A 19,385-nucleotide genomic window follows, 5' to 3' on the forward strand; every position below is an offset into this window, starting at 1 on the left:
AATCTGTTCTCCACACTGTAGCTGCAGTGACTTTTCCAAAATCTGTAAGTCTCCTTATATTAGTCCACTATTTGGTTCTAATCTGATATAGTAAGAAATTGGAAACATCCCTGCCAGGCTAAGATGGGCTAAAAGTTAACCAAAAATAAAAAGAAACCATAGATTTGAAGGAGCAACAGTTGGCAGTAGATACTTACCTCCTGTCCTGTGGCCACATCCATTGCAGTATACACGGTGCCTGAAGCACTGAACAACAGGTGGGAGAGAGGAGGAAAAAATACAGGTGTTCAATGAAGTCATATTTGTCAAATGCAGCTCTACACACAATCTGGCAGTGTAAGCATTAATGATAGTAGCAAAAATAATCCTCCCCTCTGCATCCCTCCTATTCTCATATTTAAGAAGAAATATGTCATAGTAAAGAGAATACATGCTCTAGTGGCCACAGACCTAAGTTCGACTCTAGACTTTCTACCTAGTACCTACTAGCTGTATGACCTTGACTGAGTTATGTAATAACTTCTCTGAGATTCACTTTCCTCATTTGTAAAGTAAACGTAAGAGTATAGAAGAGAATTTAAATCAATTAGTTCATGTAAAGAACTCAGCCAATAGCTAAAATACAATAGGTTTTTTTTTTTTTTTAGACAGTCTCACTGTCACTCTGGGTAGAGTGCTATGGCATATGTTATGCATAGCTCACAGCAACCTCAAACTCCTGGGTTCAAGCGATCCTCTTGCCTCAGCCTCCCAAGCAGCTGGGACTACAGGCATTGACCACACCACCTAGCTAGTTTTTCTATTTTTAGTAAAGACAAGGTCTCGCTTTGCTTAGGCTGGTCTTGAACTCCTGAGCTCAGGCAATCCACCTGCCTCAGCCTCCCAGAGTGCTAGGATTACAGGAGTGAGCCCCACTGTGCCCAGCCACAACAGGTTTTCAAGATATACTAGTTTCCTGATCCTGCTTTCTTCTCTCTTCTCCTCTACCACTCTTGGCCAATTGCTTTAATTTCTTATGGCTTCAAACTCTTCATTTGTAAAGAAGAGTAAGATTAGATCTGTGATTTTCAACTGCAGGTCAGGGGAACTTCAGAATAGGGCGGGGGGGTGACACATATATTTATCAAAAAGGAGTATGGACTTCTGGGGTATCAATGATGTCTCTTTCTTAATCTGGCTACTGAGTACATGAGTGGGTTCATATCTGGAAATTCTTTGAATTGTACACTTCTATATGTTAACTTAAATTAAAATTTACATTTAAAACTATAACTACTAAAAAACTATAAAAACTTAAAGAACTACACTGAATAATTTAAAATAATATCAAAGTACCTTTCCCATTCTAATATCATAGGGCACAATGACCCTTTAATATAGAGTTTTCAACCATTTATCCTATCCAAAGGTATATGAATTTTATTTTCTATAGTTTATATTATAAAGTAGGATTTTAGTTTTAGTTTTTTCAGACATAAAATATTAACATACTTTTCAAACATGTAGGCTCCCAGAAAATTTGACACTTTCTCTACCCTACTCCCAAGGTAAGAATGACCCCACTGGACACATATGAGTACGTAAGACACACATGTGTATATATATGCACATCCATACACAGAGAGAGAAAGGAGTGAAATAAGTGCCAGAAGTAATTCTAGGAAAATAATCAGGACTTAAATAACTAAAACAGTCATTTGACGCCTATAACTGTGAAACCTATACATTTGTAGGTATGTAATTTGCAACCCATATTTGTAACCATAAATGCTGTGTATTTAGCATGTACGATGCAATTTGAAAAAATTTGAAATTCTGATCTATTGTAAGAATATATTCTAGGCAAGCTCTGCATTATGCTTCCCAGAGAAGTAAGGTCAGTTCAGGGGGTAAGGTCACTTGCAAGTACACGTTCCAGGGGGAAAGTATGCTCATCAGCTTCCTACTGCTCACACTGTGGTTGGGACCCTAACTACATGCCTGGAAACCAGGATCATAAACTACTGGCTATCATATAAGGATTGGACTATTTCCACTGGGCAGTTGTTTCTTTGCTGCCAGATCACCCTAGCCCCTAGCCATCTTCTCCTATAGAGCTGATATTTGTCTTCCAATCCCTACTCCTCCCAGATCCTACCAGATGCACCATTCTTAAAGGACAAACATGCCCAAGACTCAGGGGCCTGGACATTTTGCGACTATGTCTCCATGACCATAAAGTGCTAGAAAGTTACTCAGACCTACTGGATAATGTTTGATTATTTCTACCTTGAACATACAATAATTAGAAATTGAATTCCAGGTCCAAAAGAATAATAATCTTTAGATCTTAAAGACAGGAAAAAAAGCAATCAATCATATTGGTGTAGTATTTATATTTTTTAAATTATGAAATGTGGAAACATTAGCACATATACTTCATAAATATTTCACTCTTCCCTTAGCACTAACAGACCTGTCAAGTAAACAAAGAAAGTACATTTTGCAGATGTTAGCAATCTATAGCTCTCATACATCTGTAATTTAAAAAAAAAATCATAAAAGTTTTAGAGGTAAAAGGCCCTCAATCCACAGCTCCTCTTCCTTAAATCTAAGATAAAGAAACTCAAGTCCAAAAAAGAAACCTAACTTATCCACATTTGTCTGTATATATTTCTGCTATGTTCTTAATATCTCAATTTAACTACCTAAAGGAAATACCATCCACATTACTCTGAGGTAAGCAAAATAATGTAAGATGTTAAATAACTTATACTAATTAAGATTCACAAAAGTATATCTAGTAGGGAAAACACTGAAACCAGAAAAAAAATAAGGTCCACTGAAGCCCAGAGTTGTTTTGAGAATTAAATTAGACAGGATGCAAATAACAGATGTAAACTGTAGAATGCTGTACAAACATAACCTCCCTACACTACACAATCCTGTATCTTATTTTTCAGAAGTTCTCCGGTGCATAAGAAAATGGAAAACAGAAAATTTCAATGACTTCATTAGCAACAATGCTTTTATGGCACTGACACCAAGAGCCTACCATCAGCCAGACATTTTTATTTAATTTTAGCTCTTTTAGTAGGACTTTAGAAATTTCATTATTTTCATTTTTGTATAACTTTCTAAAGTAATTGAAACAAGACTTAAGTGTACAACTTGATTTTAGAAAACAGGCCACACTCACGTGTGTACCACCAAGATCACACTCTCAAAGATTCCTTCATGCCTCTTTCTACTCAATATCCCCCTCCCAGAAGTAACAACTATTCTGATTTCTATTACCATATATTAATTTTGCTTATTCTTGAAATTCATATAAATGGACACATATAGTATCTGCTCTTTTAGGTCTGGCTTCTTTTGCTTAAAATAAAGGCCATATGCCAGCCATGCACAATGTTAACACTTCGGTCACGACAGACCTCATATTTAACAGTGGCCCCATAAGATTATAATGGAGTTGAAAAATTCCTATCACCTAGTGACCTCAAGCTGTTTTAACATCATAGTGCAATTACTTTATTATTTCATAAATTTAGTGTAGCCTGAGTTTACAATGCTTATAAAGACTACAGTAGTGTGCAATAATGTCCTAGGGCTTCACATTCGCTCACCACTCACAGATTCACCCAGGCCAACTTCCAGTCCTGCAAGCTCCATTCATGCTGAGTCCCTATACAGGTGTGCCATTTAATTTTTTTTTTTTTTGCGAGAGAGAGACAGAGAGAGAGAAATTGACTCTGTCTCCCAGGCTACAGTGCAATGGTATGATAGTAACTCCCTGCAACCTCAAACTCCATTAGCAATTCCATTAAGTAATCTTTCTACCTCTGCCTCTGGAGTAGCTAAGACTACACAGACATGTGCCACTATCCCCAGCTAATTCTGTTTTTCGGAAGAGACAGGATCTCACTATGTTGCACAGCTTGGTCTCAAACTGCTGCCCACAAGTGATACTCCCACTTCAGCCTCCAAAAGCATTGGGATTATAGACATGAACCACCATGCCCAGCCCCATTTTTAATTTTTTTATACCATAATTTTACTGCACCTTTTCTTAGTTTAAATACAAATACTTGCCACTGTGTTACAGCTGCCCACAGTATTCAGTATGGTAACATGCCATACAGGTTTGTAGCCATGGAGCAGCAGGATATACCATATAGCCTAGGTGTGTACCATCTAGGTTTACGTAACTGTACTTCATGATGTTCACACAACAATGCAATTGTCTAATGATACATTTCTCAGAATGTATTCCCATTGTTATGCAATACATGACTGTATATTATAATTCTCTGTTTGCCTGCCTATCTCCTTCTGGCAACTTGAGGTCTTTGAAGGCTGAGACTGTCTCTGATTCATAGCTATATTCGCAGTACTGAGCATATAAAAGAAACTCAGTTAAGATTTGCTGAGTCTAGTACACTGAGGCAACATACAACAGAGAAGGATGAATGCCAGAAGGTAAACTGTACATCCATCTAGAAAAACAGGTCCCATCACACTAGCAGGTCTTCCACTTTATATTAGTGCTAGTATAGGCCTCAGCATAGGACAAACAGTGCTCATCTGGAAAGGCAGAGCTATAATTTGGGAAGATAGTTTTACGCTAAGAAAATAAATGGTTTTCTCACTCTTACTGCAGTGCTATTTTTAGTAACACAGCTAGTGGCACAGCTCTCATATTAAGCATAATTCTGGCAAACCTGAAGTTGGCCTAACATAACACCTCCAAATGGGTGAAGAGTGAGGTGGAGAAAGAACGAGGTTTATGAGAGGTAAAACAAAAGCAAAATCACATATGCCATCACACATAATTTTAAATTGTTTCTCCAGGGAAAGAAAATGCCCCTACTGACCCTTGTCCAATCTTCTCAAACCGTGTATATTTCTTCTTAGGATCGCCCACACTCACTATGCTCCCTTTGAAAGAAACAGAGACCATGAATCACTTTTACACAGATCAAGACACAAAGCAGGTCCTATGTTCTCCCAACCCCTGGAGCTAGTAAGGATTAAAGAACTACCTCCAATCCTCAAAAAGCCCTTAGCTCCCCACAAGTCCCAACCAAAACTTTTATCTCCTGGACTGCTTTTATTTATAGTAATCTATTCCATTTCTACTCCTAAAAGCCTTTAATTCATTTTTTAATTAATTCAGTCAATAAACATTTACTCATTTACTATGTACCAAGCCATATTTGAATGTTAGGAATAAACAGATGGATGAGACACGGTTAAGACAGTCCTTGCTGTTAACTTAAGGAGCTCAATCTCCTGGGGTATACAGAGAAGCAAGCATTAAAATTCCATGAAAATATAACTGCTGTGATAAATGGCAAAGGGGTACAGAAAGGCACAAAAAACAGACTGTAAACGCTTCAGAAAAGTGATACCCATGCTGATCTTTTTACGAAATAAGTAGAGGTTAGACAGAGGGTAGAGAGTTTACTATAGGGAATACTTCAAGTGCAAAGACACAGAGGCATACCTGTGTAAAACCCACAGAGAGCTCACCGGGTTTTACAATTTGTATTCTAGAGATGGGGTTACACTGGTATCAGAGCTAAGATTAGGAGTTTGATTTTCAGTTTCTCATCTGATGTGCATTCCATTAATACTAATCACTAGGATTTGGAACTTTTCAAATATATTACTTCACCTGATTTATAAGTGAGACAAATGTTAACACCCCTATTTAAAAGACAAGAAAAAGGAGCCTCAGAATAATAGCAGGAAATTGCTTCAAACACAAGTCAGTGGCAGCTTCAACCCGTGTCCTAACTCCCAAGCCAGTCTGCTTTTCATAATTCTAAATATTACAGTAAAAAAAAAAAAAAGTCTGGTTTGGGGAAAGAGACAACATACACAAATAATTAGATGACTAGGTGATTGGCTTTCCTTACGTGATCATTTTATGGGAGTTCCAGAAAAGGGCAATTTTTAAGAGTGAATTTTTTTTTTAAGTTAAACAAGAATTATCAGGAAGACATCGAGAGCTGCTTAACTAAAGAACCAGAAACCCTGGCTTCAGAAAGCAATGCCAATTTGCAGACATGGCCAGATCAGTCTTAGCAAATCCTTTTTAAAAGTAGGTACAGCAAATAAATTAAAGTCTTTGTCAAATGGTTTTTCCAAGCCCACAGATCAACTTTTCTTTTAATATTAATTCTTCTGCAATTTACTGAAACATAGAAGCAAGTTCTGCTTGCTAAAAGAAAGTAAAATGGAAATTTCCACCTGGCAGCAAGAGGTAGCATGTTTTACTTGCAGAACAAAAGCTTGTGTTCTAATCTCAGCTCTGTCATTTTCTAGGTGTGTGATTTGGGAAAAGGCTTTTTTTGTTGTTGTTGTTGAAATTTGGCCGGGGCTGGGTTTGAACCTGCCACCCTCAGTATATGGGGCCAGCGACCTACCCACTGAGCCACAGGCACTGCTTGGGGAAAGGCTTTTAGCCTACCTTAAATACCTGCAAAAACATAGCTTGTCTTCACAGGGTTAAAAAGGGAATTAAGTGAAATAATAACTTAAGAAGATATTTTGTCATTTGGTAGATAGCACAAGTTCATGAAATGTTTAGCTTCCCTTCCCTCTTTTCCTACAACCAAGATGGCAGCTCTGTCTCTTCCTAGGTCAGTGGCAAATATCAATAATCAACCACAGTACTCTTTTCCGTAAGGTATAGGTAAAACTTCGATCTTTCTCAACACAGCATTCTAGGCTATTTACTAGATAAAAGCTACTTTTCATTTCTATAACCCATGCCTAGCTGTGAGGGGTGACCTGCCCTAGGAGTGAGTTATCCACACTATCTCCCGTAACATCCCCATCTTACCATGGCATCCAACCAGGGCTGAGAGACAAGAAAGGGAGATGCAGAGCTCAGGTGAGGAGAAGCACAGTCTGTGGCTAAGCTACCAAACATGGCCAACCAGCCAGCCAGCCAGCCAGCCACATGGACCACTCCTCGGACCAGGACTGTCAGTTATAACAGCAGAATTTTAACATCGACAAAGAAAGGTTCAGAAAGCTACAAAGTCCTTACGTAATTTCTCCAAAATCTCTTCATCAGACATTTTAGGCTTCTTCTTCTGCTTCTCAGTATTCCTGGTCAAAGCATCTGGCGGAGTGGTGTTATTCTCAGTAGGTGAAATGGGAGATGTAGCCACATCCCGAGTTGGAATAACAGGAATGGGTTCAATCACAGATCGTGTGTATACCTGCATTATTGGTGCAAAATTTTGGCAAGGCCAGACTTTGTTAGAATAGGGCAATTTTTCCTTCATATGGAGTTAAAATATCCACAGAACAAATTCCAATAAACTCATCCTTTCTCCTATGTCATAACTTATATTACACCTCCTTTGTGCCTAAATCTAGCCTTCCTGGGTAAAATGGCATTCTTTGCTCTCACTGTACACAAAAGGGTAAGAGTCTTAGCACTAAAGATATTCAACAGAAGCTAGACTACTATAAAAACAAATTGTTTAAAGAAAATTCAGCTGGGTCTAGTTGCTCATACTTGTAATCCCAGCACTTTAGGTGTCAAGGCAGGATGATCACTTGAGGCCAGAAGTTTTGAGACCAGCCTGGACAATATAGTAAGATCCCATCTCTACAAAAAATAAGAAAAATTAGTCAAGTGTGGTGGTGTATGCCTGTAGTCACAATTACTCAGGAGGCTGAGGCACTAGGATCACTTGAGCCCAAGATTCAAGGTTACAGTGAGCTAGGATTCCATCACTGCACTCCAGGCTGGGTGACTTGGGGGGTGGGAGGCAGGTAGAGGGAAGAGGGAAAGAAAGAAAGAAAATTCTATCATTAGATGGGAATCCCCTTCATCTGTAACACTCTAAGCTTTCCCAAACTGAAAGAAATATCCTGTATTCCTATATCACTTTGCACTGCTAATACAACACTTAACATTATCTTCTATTTATTATCTCTTTAAAATCTAAATGTTTGCAAAGAAGGGACTTCTCTTTTCAGTACAGTATGGTTATTTAGAACAGAGACTCTGGAACCTGACTGCCTGGACTTAAATCCCAATTCTTGTTTTTACCTTCTGTGTGACTTTGGGCAGGTTTTTTCACTTCTCTGTGCCAGGACTACAGTTTCCTCATCTATAAAAATAGTAATACTATTATCTTTCTCATGGGGTTGTCACAGGAATAAATTAACATGTGTGAAATAATTAGAATCATGACAAAGCAAATATAAAGCACTCAAATTATTTTAGCTTTTAAAAATGGCAAAATTCTGGGCAGCGCCTGTGGCTCAGTGGGTAGGGCACCGGCCCCATATACTGAGGGTGGTGGGTTTGAACCTGGCTGCAACCAAACTGCAACAAAAAATAGCCCGGCATTGTGGCAGGCGCCTATCATCCCAATTACTCAGGAGGCTGAGGCAAGAGAATCACCTAAGCCCAAGAGTTGGAGGTGCTGTGAGCTGTGACGCCACAGAACTCTACTGAGAGTGACAGATGAAACACTCTCTCTCTCTCTCTCTCTATATATATATACACCCTTTTTTTAAAAATGGCAAAATTCTTACTCATTTATCTACATAACAAACATTTACTAAAAATCTACTCCTTGCCTTACCCTGTACTCTTACGAAGGAGATGACAAAGTTGTAAATATAAGCAGAAAGAGATAAATGTTACAGGAGCCTATGCATTCTATAAGGACAAGGAATGTGTGCCATTCATCCCTGAGTTCCTCCATCTAATCACTCACCTAACAAAAAAGCAAGCACTCTTGCCTTTTTATGTATTCTATCAAAAAAGTAAATATTGATGCAATCAATAAATGAGATCCTTCGGCTGGATCTTGAAGGATGGACAGACTTTCACAATTAATAGGATCATTTATTTATCTATGATGATCATTTATCTATGATGCAGGGCTTGATTTTTGTTTTTAGAGACAGTCTCACTTTGTCGTCCTCAGCAGAGTGCCGTGGCATCACAGCTCACAGCAACCTCCAGCTCTTGGGCTTAGGCAATTCTCTTGCCTCAGCCTCCCCAGTAGCTGGGACCACAGGCGCCCGCCACAACATCCAGCTATTTTTTTGATGCAGTTTGGCCAGAGCCAGGTTCAAACCTGCCACCCTCGGTATATGAGGCCGGCACCCTACTCACTGAGCCACAGGCACCGCCCCTAATGCAGGGCCTGAATCCATGCCTTCATAGAGACTGAGCCCTAAACCCTGTACCCTGACTTGACCCTGGTACCATCTAATTAGACAGGCTTTTAATAGGTGGAAACGAAAGAGGACTTCCCAGGTAGTCAGGACAGCAATGAGTCAAGACACTAGATCACAGACTATGGTTTCCTTCTTAACAATACTAGCATAATGATTTCTCAATTTTATTTTCTTATACATGTAGACAAACTATATCCTAGGCACCTAAATGTGTACTGTCATGTTTTTTCCTCCTCTGCTTTTCCTGAGATGGCTCTTTGAAGACAGAAACCCTGCCTTTTCCTTCTCCAATTGTTTTCTGAGGCTCCCAGCATAGGCCTGCACACATAAAAATACCACTGTGCTATGGAGGGAGACAACCTGGAATTAGAATTAATTCCCTGCTTTCAAATCTTGGCTCTTTTGCTTACTAAAGAGACTGGGTAGATCAATTCACAACCCCACCCCACCCCTGCAATCACAGCTGCCTCTTCTATAAATTGGCAATAATTTTTTTTTAGAAAGAAATGTTAATAAAATCAAACTTATCAATTCATTCAATATTTACTGTCCTCTGATACCTGCCAAACAAATATGTTAAGCCCTGGAAATATGTGTGTGTGTGTGTGTGTGTGTGTGTGTGTGTGTGTACATATATGGATTTCCTCTACTTTGGGAAAGTTCACAGTTTAGTGGGGAAAAAATGTTTTAAATGAACATGCTTACAAACTGGAAAAGGCCCATCAGTGTGAGATATTTTGACAGCTCTTTTAAACCCTATTTTTTTTCCTTAAGGTAACTTTGTGGTCCACAGAAAAGATAATTCCATAGATTCTGTTTATAAGTTCTTGTCCTCAAAGGTCACCTATTTCCCATGAATTTCCTTCACAGAATCTCCACTGTCATTCAACCAATACCAACTGCTGCTTCCTTCCTGGGTGCTCCATTCCAGAGGCAGCCTTTTATTATTGGGGGTAGGGGGAATTATCACAGAGTTGAAATCCTAGATGTTTTTTTTCTTTTCTTGTTTTTTAGAAACTGATGTTTATTTTCTGTCAACCTTATTTCTATCTTCTTTAAGAGCTTGTGGAAGAACAACTAAAGGCCACTCAGTGGTTGTTCCTACCCATTCAGTGGCCTGAGCAGTGGGAGCTGCAGACCAGTTTCTGTGGCAGGTTGGGCACTCCAATCTTCAGTGGGGACCTGCTGAATAGGTGACCTGAGAGGGCACTTGCAGCCTACAGAGCAGTCTGCAACCTCACGCTGAGTAGCAGTAAACTCAGGAGATGGAGCAGTAAACTCAGGAGATGGAGCCTTCACCCTGAGGCTCCTCCCTGGTCATAGCTTCCACAATGACCACCTACTTTCCTTTTCAATCTCTTCAGGATCTTTGTCGCATTAGAGATTAGGCAGGACCTCTCACAGGTGTTCACGGGAGATGGTGCCACACATACAAAGAACTTCCCGGCCAGGATCCACCACATCAGACCACTGAAGGAGCTCTGTTGTTGCTGCATGGGACGGTGACGTCCACATAACACAGAGGAGAATCTATATTGCACAGAGCAATGGTAGGCAGGAAACACAAGATGCCTCTGGAAGAGCGCTGGTGGTCAGTATCCACCAGAAGACATGGCTCCTGGAATGCTGCCTGAATCAGGTTCGTAAAGGTTCTGGGAGTGAAGCGGCCAGGACGAGGAGTGGCTCCAGTGGTGGCAGCACACTGCCCACAGCTCGCTGGCCAGGATTCCTAGAGGAGGTGACGCTGACATCTGCAAGGATTTCAATGGCAATAATGGCACAAGCTGCCAGCAGAAGCTTCTCCTAGGTCCTCTTCAGATTTATGATGTAGATGCCATCACTTTCCTTGTGCTGCTCTATTTGGAAGTCAAGGTTGGGCCACCTAAGCAGTTTCCTGCTGCAAGGAATTTAAGGACATCCTCCTTCATTTGCAGGCTACCAAGAACTCCAGACATTGTGAAAGTTTCCCTTTAAGTTACACCAGGAATCCAGAACAATGCCAGGAATTCAGAAGAATGCCTTATGGGCCCCTTTCTGGGTAGCACAGAAAGACCGAGATGGTTTTTCAGTAAGTTTTCATCATAATAAAAAGCCTAAACAAAGGAATGCTAGTAGAGTATCACCTGATACTCGGTCAGTGCTTACTGAAGCTAAATCAAGTAAAAGTCACAGGGACTAGATTTTTCAAAGTGAGGGTAGAGGGTGGCTATTCTGAGACGCAGGAACCCCAAACAAAGTTAAAGAGAAATCACTGCTAACATCCAGCATCACAATGTACTCCTGATATCCAGCATATCAATAGCACTAATGTATTTATAAATTCTCCTGGGTCTTTCAGTATCATCAATGATGCTCTAAGAGGCTGAACATTGCACATTTAACAGAGAAGAAAAGATCTGCAGCAAGACGATTTGTGGCCTCCCAGGAGACTGGAATAATTTATGTTAGTCCTGCACTAAGTAACATCAATTCTGTGTATCTTCCTGTCCTATCTTTAGAGAACAGGCTAAGTAAATCAGGCTAGATTGGTATAAACATCAATTACCTAGGACACTTTGGGACTATCTGCAAACCAATGATAAATACACAACTTCATGTCTTTAATCATACAGACAGTACCTTCAGTCAAGGTGGTTTAGTAATTTCCCCAGTTCTCTAAGGACTCCTATCAGAACGTTTAAACTCCTAGACCTCAATACCAACCCCTTCCTCTCCCACCTCACTCAAATAAACCAAAAAGTTTGGGTCCCCAAAGACTCACAGATTTTGTGTGCTCTGGACGTGGCGCAATCACTGGAGGTGGGGTAGCATCATCATCATCATCTTCATCTTCTGAAACTGGTGGCACTGCAGGGGTCTCAGACACAGTCTTCACATTCTGTGTAGGGAAGAATAGCCAAATTCATCTGGTCTAGCTGCCATGGACCTTAGGCTATCAGGATCACCCATACCCCAGAAGAAACCCACATTAGCCTCCAAGCTCTCCACATTTGTGTAGCTAGTCTCAGGAACTCGGGCTGCTCACCTCACTTCTTTTGGCCATCCTTACTCCCTTGGCCCCTTGGGTATCACCCAAAGCCTAACTATGGAATAGGGCAGCCAGCCTCCCCTTAATTCAAGCCCTGAATACAAGCTCATAGTTGCTTTTTATTCTGTGAATTTTACTCACGGAATCCTACTCACCACACTGAACAGATAAGAAAGTATAAAGACATGATTGCAAGAGGGACTTTACCTTACAATTGCAATCAGTGTAACCTGGCTTATTGTACCCTCAGTGTATCCCCAACAATCAAAAAAATAAAGAAAGAAAGAAAGAAAGAAAGTATAAAATGCAGGGGAAGGATCAAAAGTTTGGGATTTTTCAAAATACATTATTATCATCCCTTATTCCTTCCTTATAATTGTAAATGGAAATCTGAACAGGCTTTTCTGACCACTCCTTTTCCTCTCTTTATATACACTGATAGAATTCAATAGTTTCAGATATTTTCAGAGCACCTACTTTATGCTCAATAGGATATTGTAATGGATACCATTGATATAAAGATACAAAAATAAAAAAGGTGGTCATGTGGGAGGTGGGACACAATTATAAGAGAAAATTTACCTAACAAATACAATTAGTGTCACCTAATTCTTTGTACCCTCAATGAATGCCAAACAAAATAATAATAATAATTTTTTTAAAAAAGATGGTCATGTCCTAAAGAGTCTCCATCTTCCATAGTAGACAAAGGGTGAATTCTCCTCCTGCCAGCCCTGTGGGGCTCCTGAGGGAGGAGTGCCAAGAGTCAGAATGACACAGCATAGATGGAAGAACTAAGGAATACCAGAGCTACTGAGTATGGGAGACTGGCTTTACCCTATTGGACATCCTAAGGTAAGGAAAACTGGCAGTCTCACAGATTCTAACAAGACCCCCAGCACAGGGCATAACTTAAAAACCGACAGTGCCAGGCATCTGGAAGCAGCTGTGGTGACAACAGGCAATGAATCTATCCTCTTGGTATGAAGTTTGATTGCTTAAGGAATGTGAAGAAAGAGGAGTGGTATAATTTGAGGGGTGATCTTAAGTCACTTTCAATTTCAAAATCTAATAGTGGTTCTTTCCTTGTTAAAGCATGTGTTCTGACACTTTTCTGTTCTAATTTCTCTTCTCCTCACTATTCCACTCAACAAAACTTAACTAGAATTCTAAAATGGAAATAAAACTGACTCAGCAAACTTCGGCATAAAGCTCTGGGGCTCACCTGATGTACACTATAAACACTAGATTTGCCTGTTTTCCAAAACTCTGTACAGAAGGGGATTTCATCACTTTCTTCAGTAACACATGCTGCTTTCTATAGGTTATAGCTTTGGGCAATGGTACTCATACCTGTTAGGGTCAGGAAATCTAGGTTGCCCGGATTTTACTTCTCAGCCCTGCATCCTTGAACAAAGCTACACCAAAGCTAAGCCTCATGTTTCTCATCCATAAAATGGGGATGATGATTGTCCCTCTCTGCCTACCTCAGAGGGCCACTAGGAGGATGGAAAGAAGTAATATGGGTATAAAAACACTGAAAATGGTAAAAAGCTAGGAAGATATACGTCAAAATGTACATTTGAAAGAATAAGGATGTACCTTCACAATAAAAATAAAAGAAAAATCAAAGTGAAATGTCAGAGATATAGGCCAGGCATGGTGGCGCATGCCAGTAATTATAGCACTTTGGGGGGCTGAGGCAAGTGGACTGCTTAAGCTCAGGAGTTCAAGACTAGCCTGACTAAGAGCAAAACTTCATCTCTACTAAAAATAGAAACTCTAGCCAGGCATGGTTGTGGGGCATCTGTAGTCCTAGCTATTCAGGAGGCTGAGGCAAAAGGATATTTTGAACCCAAGAGGTTGATGCTGCTGTGAGCTATGATGCCACAGCACTCTACCAAGGGTGATGAAGTGAGACTCTGTCTCAAAAAAAAGAAAAAAATTATAAGCAGACTGCCAGGTATGGCAGAGAGAAGAGACTGGTAAATCCTCTTCTCACAAAGCAATTACAAATCTGGACAAAACTGACAAAAAATACTTCAGTGCTCTGGAAATCCAACAAAGACATACAAAATACTGAGAAGTGTTTAAGATGGTTAAACTCCTTAACTTCAGGTAAAAACAGTGGGAAGCTCTGATATTCGGGATGTTTCTACTGTTTGGGTCGTGAATAATATAGTTGTGAACATTCATGTAAAAGGTTTTGTGTGGATGTGTGCTTTCATATTTCTTAGGTATATTTCTAGGGAGTAGAATTGCTGGATCATATGGTAACTCTGTGTTTAACCTTTTGAAGAACTACCAGACTTCATTCTACAGTGTCAGCACCATTTTACATTCCTATCAGCAATTATGAAGGGTCTAATTTTTCTGTACATTTTTGCCTATACCTATTGCTGTCTGTCTTTTAATTATAGTCATTTTAGTGGGTATCTCATTGTGGTTTTATTTGGATTTCCTAATGGGCAATGATGTTGAGCATCTTCTCATGTGTTTTTGCCCATTGGTGTGTCTTCTTTGGAGAAACGTCTTTCCTGTTGTTGATCTATAATTTAATTTCACTGTGGTCAAATAATATATTTTTACTCCTTTTAAATTTATTGGGGTATATTTTATGTCCTAGCATATAGTTTATTTTGGAGAATGGTCCATTTGTGCTTTAAAAGAATGGCTACTCTTTAGACATTGGTTGGAATGTTCTGTATATGTTAGTTGGGTCAAGTTGATTGATAATGGTGTTCAAGTCTTCTATATCTTTGCTCAATTTCATTTGAGTTCAGTTAATCACTGATAACTACTTATTGTAAGGCTTTTAATCCTACTAACTTTTTAATCTAATACTTAGATAAAAATGACAACTTTTAAGTAAATGGTCTTAATCATCATAAAACGCAGAGTAATTATCATTACTATTTGGTGTTCAGCTTCTCAGATTTTACTGAGAAGTAAAATCTGGGCAACCTAGATTTATCTATGGGTGATAAATCTTGATCTTCACATGTCCAAACCTATCTTCATTTTTACCTTATATTTTAAGGTAAAATATAGTTTGATTAGGTACAGAATTCTTAGACATAAATAACTTTCCTCATATCTCCAGAGGATATTACTCCTTTGTCCACTATTGTTAATGAGAAGTCTGATGCTTCTATGTTCCTTTGGGTATAAGCCATATGTTCTCTTTGGAAGTGTTAAAGATTTTTCTTTGTCCTGTGTCTCTTTTCAATTATCTGACTTGGTTAGTAACAGGCCTTTCAGGCTGGGCACTGTGGCTCACACCTGTAATCCTAGCACTCTGGGAGGCTGAGGCAGGTAGATTGTTTGAGCTCAGGAGCAAGAGTGAGACCCTGTCTCTACTAAAAAATAGAAAAACTAGCCAGGCCTCATGGTGGCCGCCTTAGTCCCAGCTATCTGGGAGGCTAAGACAAAAACAATTCCTTGAGCCCAGGAGTTTGAGGTTGCTGGGGGCCATGACACCATTGCACTCTACCCAGGTTGACAGATGAGAACTCTTTCTAAAGAAAAAAAAAGAAAGAAAGAAAGAACAGGCCTTTAATTTGAAGATCCCCTTTCTTTAGCTAGGGGATTTTTCTTCTATTATTTCTTTGATTATTTTTTCAACCCAATTCTTCTCAAAGAAGAAGAACCCTCTTGTCCCTTATTCTCAAATTTTCCATTTTGTATACTTTATATCATTAATTCCCTCTTTGCTTATATGCATTTATTCTTTAATCCTTGTGAATATATTTCTTATCATATGTTTAATTACAAGAACCCTCCTTTATCCTGATTGTTTTAATAGGGTATTTTTGTGAATGCGACATCTATAAAACCTCTCTGAAAATAATAGATTTTTTTTTTAAATTTTCTTTCCTGAATTATCTATTTCCTCCAGACCCAGTTTTATTTCTTTATCTTGGTCCTTCTCTTAATGCTTTGTTTCTTTCAAATGTCTGACATCCTTGGCTGGCCATTCATATTTATAAGTGAAGGACTAGATTAGAGTATGCAGTTAACATGGGTTTTTCCTACACTTTGTAAGTCTGTTTCTCCACTATCCTTTCTGAAGGGGAGGTCTGATATAGTCTGTGAGTTATGGAGAGGTGGTTACTGGCAAGTGTTACTTTAGGGTATGTAGGTGTGGAAAAGCATGTAATGTAAAGATATTTTTTCCTCCCAGTTATCAAAGTTATAGAAATTTACTCTTGGGATGGAGAACTTTAATATATTTTCTTCCACTACAGAGCTACTTTTCCTTTCCTCTCTTCCTTGTATCTGTGGTACAATTTTATAGTTAGGTTCTGCTCTGCTCCTCTCTCAGGTCCTTATACCCACATTAGGAGCCTTCCTTAGAAAATCATCTGATTTTCGCTTAGAATCAAATGCAATCTTTTGCTCATTGTAATAGGGAGGAAGCTCTTGCAGTTTCAAATGTAGAATTTAATTAATTTAACCCTGAAGGTGACCCCCAACACCTTCGTGCTTCTTTCATATAGTCTTTCAGCCCATTTTCTCTGGAACTACTTTTCTCCTTTTCTCTTCCTAAGTGTTTTTTCTTACTTTAAGCTATGGCTTCTCCACTCTGATCAATCTGACCTTAATGCTTTCTGTCTCTCATGAATTCTTCATAATGGTTGATTTATAGCATGTTTTTTCTTTGGGTTTTTTTCTTTTCTTTCTTTTTTTTTTTTTTGGCTTTAGAGCACTATGTATATTTTAAATTTATTTTTAAATGTATCTTTGTTGAAATTAAGAAACATTTAAGAAATTTGGGCTAGCAAGAGAGATTGGCACATAAATTCAGTCAACTATCCTGATCCTATTTCTAAGATGGTAGAATCCAATCTTTCTAAGATGGTAGTTTGGGCATTGCATTTCCAACAATCTTCTAGTTAAAATACTCCCTTCACTCCAGCACAAAGTCCAAGTTCTCTAGCTTGACATACTGGATTCTTAAAAACCGAACTTTTGTTCATGCTGTCCCTCAGACAGTAAAGCACTGCTCTTTTCTCTGCCTGGTATCCTTATCTGTGTTTACCTGACCTTGTATTACAAATCCTTGTTTACGTGTTCTAATTCATCACTAATCAAGAGCAAAGATATTCCTAGTCTTTGACTCCTTAGCACCCAAACAGCCTATCACACGGTAGGTGTTCATTTTATAAATCAGAATCTCAGACCAACAAGCCACAGATAATGGAATTTTAGAGCTAACAAGGACTTTAAAGATCATGCTTATTAAATGAACAAAACATTAAGGCCCCGCCACTCTATAAACTTCTCTTACTACCAGGCAGAATAAATCACTCCATCAAATATGACCCACTGTACATTATCTGTACATGTCTTGCAGCCCTTATCTCTCCAGTCTGTCTGGATTTTTTTCTCAAGGACTAAAATGACACATTCATTTTTGTGTAACCTATACTTTGGCACAAACAAGGTGCTAAGGGAAATATTTATGGTATGAATAAATAAATGAATGTTCAGGAGAATGGAATTTTACACTTGTTCCTACCACTAACTCACTCAAGGGTACAGAGCCAGTCATTTCATCTTTCTGAGTATCAATTTCTAATTTGTATTAGGGAGAAAACTGACTATTTCTCACAAACTAAGTAGAATGTTCTGTGTGAAACCAACTGAAAAACCATGACGAGTGCCTGTGGCTCAAGGAGTAGGGCGCCAGTCCCATATGCCGGAGGTGGCGGGTTCAAACCCGGCCCCGGCCAAAAACCACACACACACACACACACACACACACACACACAAAAAGAAAAGCCATGACATGCTACCACAATACAAACCACATCATCCAAGAAAATTTAGAGCACTGAGCTACATGGACAAATGTTCTGAATTAGGGGAGAAAAATGTCCTTCGCAGCCTGAATGGTTTCAATTGTAGATACTAACCAGTACAAGTTTTTACCAAGCAGGTGTTATCCTCTCTGCCATATGGCATGAACCCCAGGGCTCTTCCTCCTCAGTAACAAACAACACAGCTCTGGCTTTTCTGCAGTCACCTTTATAAGACCTCTGGTGACACCTTTCTCTGTTCCCTGTCACAGTGAAAAATTCTGAACTGGTTCTAGTTACGAATCTTTAGGGAAGTCTGTTTTTCTACCTGTTAGATGGGAGTTTGATACGACTGGAATGTGTGAAGTGTGCAGGGAGTAAAAGGTGTGCTTACACCTTCCCTTACAGGGTAATTGTTTTAAGTTTTTTTTTGAGACAGAGCCTCAAGCTGTCACCCTGGGTAGACTGCGTGGCATCACAGCTCACAGCAACCTCCAACTCCTCGGCTCAAGCGAGTCTCCTGACTCGGCCTCCCAAGTAGCTGGGACTACAGGCGCCTGCCACAACGCCTGGCTATTTTTTTTTTGGTTGCAGCCATCATTGTTGTTTGGCAGGCCCAGGCTGGATTAGAACCCGCCAGCTCAGGTGTATGTGACTGGCGCCTTAACAGCTTGAGCCACAGGCGCAGAGCCCTTACAGGGTAATTGTAAGGACTAATTATGTAACACATGTGAAGTTCTAGACACTGCACATATAAGGCACTCAATGATAATTGCCACTCTTCCTACAAAAGCACAAAGACATTTGAGCCACAAGCCACAACTCAGCTTTTTTAGGCCTTTTCTTCAATAATTTACTATCCATAGATCTTATGTTTGCAAGTTCTTCCCCATTCTTTAATCACATCTCCTCCGTATGATGAAAGGCAATGTGAATTAGGGGAAAGCAGTGCAGATTGGGAATCAGATGGCTGTTGCCATCAACCCTTCTCTCTTTCAGTCTTATCATCTATAAAAGAAGGATTATAACCTACTTAAAACAGATAAGTGAATAAGAAGCATCCAATTTGCTGCAAAGCACTGAACATATGAACATTAGTTTATAACTGAAGAGAGTAAAAGAGACTCAGAGTAAACCAATCATCAATGCTAGAGGCATGGTTAAGTATTTTAAAGGTGACTTAGTATTATATCAGAATTTTTTTTTTTTTGTAGAGACAGAGTCTCACTTTACTGCCTTCGGTAGAGTGCCATGATGTCACAGGACTCACAACCTCTAGCTCTTGGCTTCTGCGATTCTCCTGCCTCAGCCTCCCGAGCAGCTGGGACTACAGGCGCCCGCCACAATGCCCG

At 39.5% G+C, this 19,385-nt stretch overlaps 1 protein-coding gene across 1 annotated transcript in view; it reads right to left on the reverse strand.

Annotated features, from left to right (window-relative positions):
- Window positions 1-19,385, reverse strand: part of PAK1 (p21 (RAC1) activated kinase 1) — a 73,342-nt gene that overhangs the window by 31,789 nt on the left and 22,168 nt on the right. Inside the window, 4 exon segments of the mRNA XM_053561251.1 lie at window positions 198-246; window positions 4,857-4,920; window positions 7,043-7,217; window positions 11,966-12,082. Of these exon segments, the coding sequence (XP_053417226.1) occupies window positions 198-246; window positions 4,857-4,920; window positions 7,043-7,217; window positions 11,966-12,082 (405 nt within the window).

The sequence above is a fragment of the Nycticebus coucang genome, chromosome 14 (assembly GCF_027406575.1).
Source record: "Nycticebus coucang isolate mNycCou1 chromosome 14, mNycCou1.pri, whole genome shotgun sequence".
NCBI classification, from domain to species: domain Eukaryota; kingdom Metazoa; phylum Chordata; class Mammalia; order Primates; family Lorisidae; genus Nycticebus; species Nycticebus coucang.